General features: G+C 41.2%; 2 protein-coding genes across 4 annotated transcripts in view; one reads left to right on the forward strand and one right to left on the reverse strand.

Moving 5' to 3' along the window:
* The window catches only part of LOC143894162 (beta-1,4-glucuronyltransferase 1), a 32,575-nt gene extending 23,501 nt beyond the window's left edge, over positions 1 to 9,074 (reverse strand). For both annotated transcript variants that reach the window (XR_013256008.1, XM_077400298.1), the window contains exon 1: positions 8,933 to 9,074. Coding sequence is in view for 1 of the 2 variants with exons in the window: in XM_077400298.1 (XP_077256424.1) it covers positions 8,933 to 9,031 (99 nt within the window). In the remaining variant the exon portion in view is untranslated. The remainder of the gene's footprint in view (positions 1 to 8,932) is intronic.
* Positions 8,927 to 11,787, forward strand: part of LOC143894161 (dipeptidase 1) — a 29,920-nt gene continuing 27,059 nt past the window's right edge. The window contains exon 1 of one of the 2 annotated variants that reach the window (XM_077400295.1): positions 8,927 to 9,065. In XM_077400295.1, the coding sequence (XP_077256421.1) occupies positions 9,047 to 9,065 (19 nt within the window). In that variant the 5' untranslated portion in view covers positions 8,927 to 9,046. Of the gene's footprint in view, positions 9,071 to 11,787 lie in introns of both variants that reach the window. The other variant, XM_077400297.1, reaches the window with a different exon arrangement.

Consider the following 11,787-nt stretch of genomic DNA (forward strand, 5'->3'; position numbering starts at 1 on the left):
ATCAAACGTTCGTCAATCGAGTCCACCACAAAATAGCATCGTTTCTCCGATAAATGCCGCGCCTCCCATTGGTAAGCAATGGGAGCTCGTGCGGACGTCGCTTGCAAATACGCGGCGATTGCGGCGCGGCGGTAACGGCAACTATGATCCACGTGAAGGAGATGAAAGAGGAAGATCGATAGGCGGATCTGCGCTTTGCGTAGCCGAAGCCGATCAACGTCGGTCGGACAACAACTGTCGAGGGCGCGCGCGGTTAGTCGATATTCATTCCCGAGGCAAAAAGCATTTACGCAAATGTGTAACAGGCTCAGAAACAGCGTTGTAACTAAAAAAAAAAAGGAAAAAAGGGGGTAAAAAGAAAAATAAAAAACGAGAGATGTATTTTCGATGCGGCAAAATACAGCGATAGCGAGCACGGATCGCTAATAATATTGAGCCTGATCGGAAATCTCAAACCGTGTCCTTGCATCTAATTGTCGCGCACATTTTCCGCGTTCTTACGAACGATCGAACATATCGATTACAGTCAAATAGCCAAAAGCTGGTCAGAACACACGGACATCGATAGTCGTACGAAGTTCCGACGACCTATTGGGTAATTCGAACAGGATGGAAACTCATGTGCGCACCCAGGTAGCTGCTTGACAATGCACAGCTCTACACGTCTGTCTACACGGTACACGAGGACCCGACGGTATAGACACTAACGATAGGTATTATACGTGAAGTACTCTAACGGAGGCGCGGCGACGGTGCCGATGTGTACGGAAGGTGGAGTCACGGCATGATTGATTATGCGAACACGCTGTTATCACTGATTCAGTCTGCAGCGTGTAGCGCGCGTGTACCGGCTATGGAATCGACCGTCGAATGTGTGCACATTACACAACTAATCCATTATCAAATTGTGTATTTGGGCTGCGGTTCTCGCTCGCGCTCACGGATCGCGGAACGACCGTATCGCTTCGGGCGGATATAAAACCCCGGATCGAACCCGTCTGTGAAAATCTCCCGTCCAATTTAGAAAATTAGACATCCAGGAACTAAATTCCTTCGGCTGCGTTTTAATTCGTTGACTTTTTACGTTGGCAATTACATACTCGCGTATGCAATGCACGGTTCTCTATATAAGCACAAAAAAAACTGGCACCATGATTTAAACCAAGTAACAAAATCTTGTTACTAAAATCATGGTAATTAACACGTTGACTACCAAGCCATATTTAGGAAAAAATCCTAGTTTTTTATGACTTGAGAATCAAATTTTTTTGTGAATAAATTTTCAGTTTTTTGACGCCATAATTAATTTTTCATTGTTACCCCAGAAGCCCACTGTCAATTTTATTAAATATTTCCTACAAATCTCTTCGTAACTGCGATTTAAATGCAAATCGAGGCAGTACGAGTTAATTATCGTATTTGGCAGTCAACGTGTTAAAGACCAATAATACATCTTGAAAACGAATCTCTTGAACGTTCTTGGTTCCGCGCGAAGCGATAGACCGGCACTCGGTGACCGCCGGAATCCCCCATTTATACGCTCATCAATAATGTTCTGTAATTCAGCGGGCGACAGGAGATTACGAGAGTGCCAATTGTTTATTTTGTTCCACAGCGCGTGACAGCGCGCGGCCTTCGCACATCCGTGCGGAATTACTTTTGCAACGCAGCTACACGTGCAGCGCGATCACATTTCCGCACGCTCAACCACCACAAGAGAGATCCAGGATGACTCTCGTGTATTTTTTTCTCTCATATCCCGACGTTCCGGATGCCATCCGGACGGCTTCGATAACGGACGCATGTTCTATGCATGACATTGTCCGAAAACCGCGAGCTGACGCGCGATTTCGCAGTTTTTGATGGGAGATCCGCGTACCCCGTATCTTAGATTGACGAGAAAATCCGGATACAATACCTCCTGTTGTTAATAAATTAAGGGAATGAAAGAAGGATATTTAGATATTTGCCGGACTTTTATTACTAATTATTTACATCCGCTATTCATTCTTTAAATATTTTTCTTATCGGACAGATATGTTTGTCGTACTTTTATTGCTAATTATTCACATCCGCTATTCATTTTTTATATAATTTTCCTTATGCATCGTGGAAATACGTGGAGATATTTTCGACATATATATAAAAAACTTACAAATAAAGGTATCTGTAATGAATAGAAAAGTGATCAATGAACGGTAATGTATTTCTATCTTATGTTGCTGCTTTCGTCCAATTAAATTCTTTATACATATTTCAATAACACGTTTACGTTTCAGATATTTTTAATTATCATTTATTTGTGAAAAGTGGGTATACGTTACATACAATGAGTCTTTTCTTGTTGCACAATATTTATGTATTCATTGTTATTTATCAAATTATTGGTTTATCTAGCATGAACAGTTGTCTCACATCTATTACTTTTTTTCGCTACAGACTGCTTCCATTCACTTTGCCCGATATCAATCTTGATTTGTTATCTTCTAGAGTACGCTAATCCACGTTCTCTGCTAATGATACATTTTTTTTACGTGCCTGCTTTTATTTCGTTTATTTCGTATTCCGCCGTCCTAAAAACATACGATAAATTCTATTCCGTATCGGAGTATGCTGCTGCGAAATGGCATGAAAGACAGGCCGCGAATGCCGACGTATAACGGGAGGAAAGAAAAGGGAGAAAGAGAGAGCGCGGAGTTTCGCGGGGCAGATAACGGATAAAGACTGAATTCCGCCTTTCAATTTCGCCGCAGTCCCATTTTACTTCTGGTTCAGTGCCTGGATGCGCCTCGCCGCGCCGCGCCGCGCTACGCCGCCGCCGCGCCGGTGCAACGTCGGCGCGCTGCAACGTAACTTAGCTCGAGAATAAACTGAATACCATTCATTACGCTAACCCATCTCGTGCACGGGCGCCAACGTCGAAGGCGCCACTGAAAAGCTGAGAATTGGAAATTCTTTGAAACTCGTCCCTCACCTCCCTCTATCCTCGCTCCCTTACCGCCAACCATCGGATATACAACGGCTGAAAAGGGCCATTCGAGAGAGATGCGGTCCGCGATAATAAACGAATCTCGCCCATTCCCCTGGCCGAGATGATAGGCCGACGTGCGTATTATCGAACTCTCGAGAGCGGTATCTCTCGAACCGGGAGCAGCGTTAGAACGTTCGATATCTCGTTGAGTCGTTTTATACTAAGCAGACGCTGATAAAATTTTCACGAAAGCAAAGCTTCCTCTATGAGGAAGCAAAAATCACTATCATTCGGGCGCCACTCTTTTGGTGTTATTCGTTCATTTGCTTTTGCTCTTAAGTCTGTCTCCAGCGCTTCCGGTGTGCTTGCTCATGAAAATGTATGCCAGACTTCGTTATCTGCTAATAAATTTCTACTTCATCTTCCATCGGCGGAAAATAAGTGAATTATAAAAGGGGAATTGATAGAAATTTGCTCTGCAAAATCAATTTCTTACTTGTAACTTCACAAGTTAAATTTTTATTACTTTCTTTTAATTCGCCTGATTTTTTTTTATGGATAACAACGTCGGATAACAATGAAATAAAATACTTTAAGGGGTACTTTAAAGATAGAAAGACGAGAATTACAAACGTTCTAACGTGACTAAAAGTATATTTTTTTTAATTTGTTGTCTTGTATCGTATTTAAAGACCGTTGCGAGAGCGCTCCAAGCAAAATATCAAGGAACCCTTTTAATCTGTCATCCAGAAACGTTACCCGTGTAATTACCGACTGCATATGGGTGCAAAAGCTAATTAGTCGCTTTCGATGGGAGATGCTGCTTGGAAAGGGAATCTTACGGCAAAGTCGCGCAGAGAGCAAAAGTAGGTGTATCACCGCCGCAGGAGTTAAAGACGAGAGTTGTCTTCGTCGAGTGGCGAAACCACTGCAATTAAGCAACTACCTTTTCCCTTTCGCCCTCTTCTTTCTTTTTACTCCTCTTCCTCGCCCCCTGTCTTACTCGCGAACCCATCTTTTTGCGTCTTTACGCGATAATTAGCGCATCTTCAATTTTCCTGCCGTTGCACGTATTTGCTTTGCAATAACTTCTGAGATAATTAAACAAGCTGTGATTCTAAGACGTGTCACTGGCAGCCGGCGCGGCGACGCGACGATGCAAACAGTGGTCTACGACGAGTTGGGAAACACGGAAGACACGACAGGCAGTCAAGCCTACTTCGTCGAGTTTTCTGTTTCTCAGACATGTAAATTACATCACCCGGAGTCGTCTCGGCGAGTAATTATTGCATCTCATGCACAAAGCGCCATTGCTAACGCTGAAAATCAGCCGGGACTGATTAAATATGCGCCGGTGTAACGAATAAAAAATGATATCCTAAAAACGTTAAACGTGAAATGTGAATTGTGAATACGGTTTTTAATTTGTTGAAATACGCATACGTATACCCGTATAGGAACACATTTAGCGGTGCAATTTAATAATATATTGCCTCTAAATGTAACGAGATACGCACAAAATTTTAATTAATTGGAAACGATTTACTTCCTATACAATAATTTACTTTAAATTCCCGAGCAAATATGCCGAATCTTAATTAAGCAAAGAAAAAAAATGTTCAACAAACTCGATTTAAATAGAGTGATAAATTCAGCTGCATACTTCTCTGGGAAAAATAAATTAAATAATGCCGAACGACCTGGATTACTTTAATTCATACTCTCTGACGTATAACAATGCGTAAAAACGCGGGAAAAAATTTTTCGAGAATTTTCGAACGTGAAATTAAATTACTCTCTCGCATATCTCTTATTTCGAAATCTGTAAATATTATATTCGGCGATTGGAATGCGAAAATACGTGGTGTTCGTTCTCTAATAAGGGCCCTTCATCAAATTCAGCACGGTATACGGCAGCGCGTATTCCAAGATCGTACTTCGTCATACAGAATCAGTGCTGTGTATCATGTGAAAAATGACGGGGAGTGTAAGCGTGCAAAACGGAAGCGTGGACGTCGAAAAAAAAATAAATAAATAAACAAATAAAAATATTTCGTCCAGAGCGCCGAGGGACTTCAGACGGACGGTGTCGGTATTCGGCATCCACTATAATGCAAACGTTTTCGATTCGCATATCCGGCACGCATCCCCGAGCCCATTGAAAACAGCCGGAAACGATAAAACAATATACCTGGTCGCGCTCTCGCGAGCCTCGCATCGAAAACACTTGGAAAATGTATTGAAAACACTCGAAAATGATTGAAATCAAACAAGTTACGAGGTTGACGAGCGAAAGAGCGAGAGATTGGATGGACGAGAGGGAGGAATGAAAAAGAGGACTCTATCGGACATCCTCGCATCCCAAATACACGGGAGGTCGATAGTTCAGACCGATGATTTCGGACGCTGCTCGCTGGCAGGAGATACTATCAACGAGAGCAGTGGCACAGAAGGGTAACTCGACCGCGATTAAATTGGTCGTTTCGAGGTCGGTATATCGTCGAGTACTCTATATTTTCGCTCCGGGCTGGCCGATCAAGCATCCGGCGGATTATACGGACGCTGATTTTCGTCAGCTCATTCGACGACGTGACGTAACGCGAAGCGAAAAACCAGTTACGAACGTTCGACGATACATTTCTGGGCGCGCACACCTGGAGCACCGTAATTTTAAATCCATTTCAGCCCGTCAGTCGGGCATTGATGATCAATACCTATTTGAAATCAATACCGATAGCGTTAACGAATTATATTGATCCTATTTTAGAATCGTAACATTTTTACCAACTACTACTTAAAAAATTGAAAATTTCAACTGATCTAATAAAAACTGCCATATTGCAAATATCTTGATCTATTCTTTTACTTTTAGAATTTTGAGTATTGTTTGTGCACCACATGTTTTAATTATCCATTGTGGAAATATGTGGAAAGCTTTGAGATGACCGGAATATTTTATCAAACGTTCATCGGCAGCGAGTTATTGTGGGAATATCGATGAACAGAATGAGAAGGTGAAAGTAGTAAGAGAAATTGCACCACATATTAAAAAAAAAAACACGAAATGTAGAACTTTTTAATCTCTTTTGCTGAATGTGCATTCGTATTTATGTACATAGAGAACACAAAACACTAATCAATTCCGTTAATCAATGCCCGAAATGATTGTACTTCCAATCAATAATAATCTTCTTTAATGTTTGCGAGCGTAATAATTATTATCATTTAACATGGCAAACTTAACGCTCCTATTGTTACTTGCGTAAAAACCATTGGCGTAAACCATTACGAGCTCGTCGACCAGCATCGTGGGAAAAAGGGCTTTAATGTACCTGATGTAGAATAATAAACGTGCCGCAATTAAAACATAAATAATAACAGTTTACATAAATAATTGTCGGTATCGATGTGGCCGTTAATGAAACGCTGTTAATTATTAGATTTATTCGTTAATAATTGCCAAGCGGAGCGATGAGCCGAGCCGATAATTAACGGGACAACGTAGCAGAGTGGACGAATTAACGCGCGATGAATCCGCAATTAGGAAAAAACCGCCGTCGATTCCACACGGGCATTCATACAATATACAAGCTTATGGAAGCGTAAAATATGGATAAAATCATCGCTCGCGTGTTTGAGAAACTTTGTTTATGCGCTAGGCGGACAGTGGTTACGCCGTTAAAGATTATTTCGATAGGGAGTCATTAAATAAGCTGCTATCATTATAATCTGCTTTTAGATTACGAACAATTACGCACGCATGCATTGGCATTCCTATCTTTTAAGCCACGTTATATAAATTTCTGTAGAAAACTGTACCGAAATAAAATATTAGGTGCATTTTACACTCTCAAAGAGATCGCCGCTCTCAGAAAATAAAGAAATTAAATTACGCGAAATCAGTTGCGATGCAATAGCGAGTAATGTACCCTCAAACATTAATTGCTTCTATATCCGTTATAACTTGGAGCAGTTCTTAATTACATGCATATAAAGAAATTAAACCGTCGCGAGACTTCTCAAACGATTGATATGAACTGTGAGGAAGTTTATATCGAGTAATTGTATATTGTATAATATATTTTGTTAGATAAGCAACATACAAACTGCTCGCTCGGCAATATTCATCTCTTTTAATCCATTTACTTGCAATATATTCATTATTCGGACGGAAATCGAATCGCCCTGTTTCTTCACGTAATTAATATATGAGCCAACAATTTTCCATCGCGGGATCGTGAAAACCTAATACGAAATGAATACGAAAGCACCGTGTATTAACACCCCTCGTTCGCCGTCAACTCATTAAGACAGCTTTTACAGGACTAGATAATCGGCACGATTATTGCCTCGCCTAAAGCGTCCCAATCAACAGAGCGTATTCTTGTATAGATGCGCGCGTGTCAAGGGATGGACGGGGCATAAACGGATGCCGAGAGAGAAGAGCGAACGTACAGAAATAGAAGATAATTCTCGTTGTTCCGCGCTGGACGCCCGCGAGGCGCCTACCACTTCAAAGCCACACCGCGCGCGCGCGCCCATTTGTTTCTCTCGCTCTGCCCTTCTCTCTTTCTCTCTCGCTCTCCCCGTCGAATCGCAACTCTCTCATCGAACCCGGTCTGGCAGTTAATGAACTGCCCTTCGGCAGTAGCAACGTACTCGCCGTCTAGGAACCCAGCCAACCGCTGTAGAACCATTATCCATTTACATAAAGGACCGCCACAGAACCGGAACTGATTATACAGGATTTAAGCCGTGCGCACCTCGCTCCCTCTCTCACCCTTCCTTCAACATCTGCCTCCCCTCCCCATCACGGATCGCGGATTAATGGTTGTATATGTATTGAATGCTGCGCGATTTTCATGGTCCTGCACTCGCGCGATCGCAAGATTCTGAACACTGTTACGCGAACTATATGTGATTACGAGGCGATTCGTGTTTGTTGGTACTCATTGTGCTCAAAACCGCCTCCCTCTCTCCACTTCTGTTCCATGCGTATACGATTTTATCGCAGGAATTAAGGATTACGAAGCGATTGAATTGATTCGTCAATTGCTGTTCCGAATTTAAAAGAGTTTAAAATGATATTTAGTATATACGATTTTTTTATTATAAGCAAGTACAGGTATAAATTTATCGAGATTTTTTATTTCATTCCACATTTATTTGATAAAAAAAATCTATTTGCACACGATGTATTTGAATTCCCCGGGTAAAATATAGATTTAATATCACGTATGATATTATAACGTTTTTATTGTTTATCAATACGTGATTTCCTACAGCTGCAAATAAAGTTTCTCCAAAATATCATAGCTCGATATGAAAACTCATAAGCGTACCTATCGACCCCGGATATCTTAGCCACCATCGATGACAGCGGATACAAATTAATAACGCATCGCGCACAAATACGCGTGCATCCATCACGGACGAAGCGTATATCCGCGCGCGCAGGAAAGCTGTACATCAATGTCATAAATTATGAATAAGGCAGCAGGATAGCAGCGTAGCTGCCGACGTTATGGATTGCACGAACTTGTTACATCAATTAAAAATCAGGATAGACTATCTAGCCCTTAGCAACGCGTCGATAACTCGCCGCTATATCAAACGGGGGTGGGTGGGGGGGAGAGATAAAAAATTGAAACGGAAAGCAAGAGCACACACACACACACACACACACACACAACCGAAAGCTACCACCACCACCACCACGTGAGGGGTGGTTTCGTCTCGAGTGGCGACATCTCTCTCGCGGACTGCTCGTCGTCGGGCACAGCTGATGTTCGCCAGCAACGACAACACAACAAACAAGGCGAGCAGCAGCAACTCCTCCAACGTTATCGCGAGCCCCCACGACGCGCACTCGCGCGTGCCATCGTCATGCCTCCCGGGCCCCCGGGCAGCGACGAGTACACCCCCTTGCCGTCGCACCGAGTGCTACTCTCGCGCACTCACCTGAACCATTGATGTGTGCTGGCACGCGAGACAGACGTCCTCCCCTCTTGCTGGCGGCAGCCTGATGGCGTAGTTAGCCGATCGACGTTCACCGTACATCCGCCGTCGCCGTCGATGGTATCATCGACTCCGGGTAAGGTACGTCCGCACGATGGGCGACGACGCGCACACGTCGCGCGCTGACGCGAGCTAACCGCACGCACGCACCCCTCGCGCGGCCACGCCCGCGCGTCTTTCCTTGCCGCGCGCGACACGTCAGAGAGATACCCCGAAAGGGTGACCAAAAAAAAAGGGGGGAAAGACTCGTGCGTTTATTTACGGATCACGGGCGCCCTCGCGAGAGTTATCGGTCGGCAGCGGCTTTCTCTTTCTCTCGCTCGCGCGACTCGCGGCGTGTCGGCGGGTTAATTCCGCGCATGCGGCGAGCGCGCGCGCAACCGGTGGATCGATCAACCCTCACGGTTGGTAACGCGGCCGTTTTCTTGTTATTCACTTAGAATGTTAGAGATTCACCGCCGCGATAGGGGTCGAATGGAACAGGACAGCTATAGAGATTCCCAAGTAAAAGTTTGGATATATATCTTCGATTTCTATTGACTGGTCAATTTGGATGGTTGGACCAAATGTAGGACAACCGGCAACCGCATTCAAAAATAGAAAATAAATTTGGAAATAAGATTAATTTTTAAGAGAAATGAAAAATCTATATCACAGACAAATATATTTTTACAGTAATTAAAATGTTTAAATATTTTTTTTTTTTTCAGATTAAGTTATATTTTTATAATTCTCAACAAAATAGTATCCTCATATTTGACCTATTCAAATTCTTAAGTCTGTTTGAGACAATTTATAATCACATGTCAGACTCTGAGATGTAATTTTATTCATAATATTATATTTGGAGAATTAAAAAGTATACCTCTATATGTATAATATAATATGTATATACATATATATTTTTATACATATATGGGGCAATTCACGTCACTTTTACCCCCCATCTGTCCAAAATTAGCAAAATTCAACATGGCGTCATAGTTATGGCTGCTTAAAGGGATAAATTCAAAATTTCAGATCCAACACGCCTTTCGAAAGCTCTTTTCAAGACGAACATTTTCCGCTCTTAGTCATTAAAATCCCGTCCATACCAATTTTGGACAGATGGGGGTAAAAGTGACGTGGATTGTGTGTGTGTCCCATATATTAAAAGATATATTTAAGATATATTAAAAAATATATGACTGTTAAATTCGTATAGTATCAAATTATACTCAATTTGAGTCATTTTTAACCATTCCTATAGGTAGCCGCTACTCCTACTTAACATGCCATTAATTTATTATGATTAAACCAATGGAGTTAAAATAATACTGTTTTTGTGTTAAAATAATAAATTTTGACACGTGGCAATTAAAAATAACAAAATGTTATATTTAACTCAAGGTATGGTTTAAATTTCATTCTTTAATATTTAACAGTGTAAGATATACAATAATGTGCGCATATATTAAGTTAAAATATACAGCGTGTAAAAAATTATGAGTAGAATTCTATTCTGAAAGCTAATGCGAATTATAAATCATCTCTTTATTTGAGGGCTCTTGACAGCGCGAAGTAGGGGATAATTGATTATTTTTTTCAGAGCACACAGCATATAATGTATGATTAACTTTATATAATTTATAACTTCAGAAATAACAAAAATGGTTTTGTATGTATGTTCTACCAAATTTTACACACTTATATGCATATTTTTCTATTGCATCAATTATTTATCAATTTTTATAAATAAAAAGTTCAAAAGTCAAAAACATCCAGAGCAACGCAAAATGAGAAAAATATTAAAAATATTTCAGCATCGGCAAATTGAAAAACAAGCAAGCTGGCGCTTCTATGAAATCTGTGAAAATAATTTTGGCCGCGGGCGATGAATTGTTCAGGAACAGCGCATGATTATAGAAGCGTAATAACAGATTTAGCCATATGACCGTAGCGGCGGAATCATCTTCCCGAATAACCGTAGCGCGTTTACATATTCAGGAGAACAACCGCAACACGAAGGGGACGGACTTTACAGTCGCTGATTTTCCAGATCTTTAACTTTAACTCGACTAGAACACCATTTTATCATGGCCGATAAAAATGCTCTTTTGACGCTCGTCGGCTCCAGTCATCTCTCTGTTCTTGGCAAGCGTTTTCCACGATCGTCGTCGGCTAAGTAGAAAGAACTTTGAATAATTTCAAAATCGTGTGGAAGACAAGTTTGCTGTACGTAACGATTATGTATACCACACGTATCCATTTGCATATAAAGACGCACACGTTACAAAGATATAGAAAATACTTAAAAGCAAACATAGAGAATTAAAATGAGAAAAATAAACGAGTTTTATTAGAGTTTTAAGCAATACTCAAACTTACTTGTAATATTTTTTTCAAAACATTTTACTCTTCTTGTATAAATTAAAGTGATTCACTTTTTCTTTTCGACACTGTTAAAATTTCAATCTTCAATAATAACGTATTAGGGCAATTCCAACTTTGGAAATATTTTGTATCAATCGCGTATAATGTACGTATATTCATGTTTTTACGTTCAGATATATTACTCTCGTCGCGGCATCAAGGGGGTAACGATATAGCGGGCATACGAATCACCGGATATTAAGTGAATTATTTATTTGGATGGAATTAAGTTTAAATATTTTATCCTCAAACTAATCTCCTGGGTACGGGCGCAATTTATTTACGGGTGCCTCGTCGACCCGCCAACCGAGTCTCGACAATATAAACGTTCGTGCGACAAAGTATGTGAGTGTGAGTTCTTGGTAGGATTCGCTACCCAGTTAGCT

This window comes from Temnothorax americanus, unplaced genomic scaffold, assembly GCF_048541705.1.
Source record: "Temnothorax americanus isolate GAGA-0224 unplaced genomic scaffold, ASM4854170v1 Scaffold13, whole genome shotgun sequence".
Lineage (NCBI taxonomy): Eukaryota > Metazoa > Arthropoda > Insecta > Hymenoptera > Formicidae > Temnothorax > Temnothorax americanus.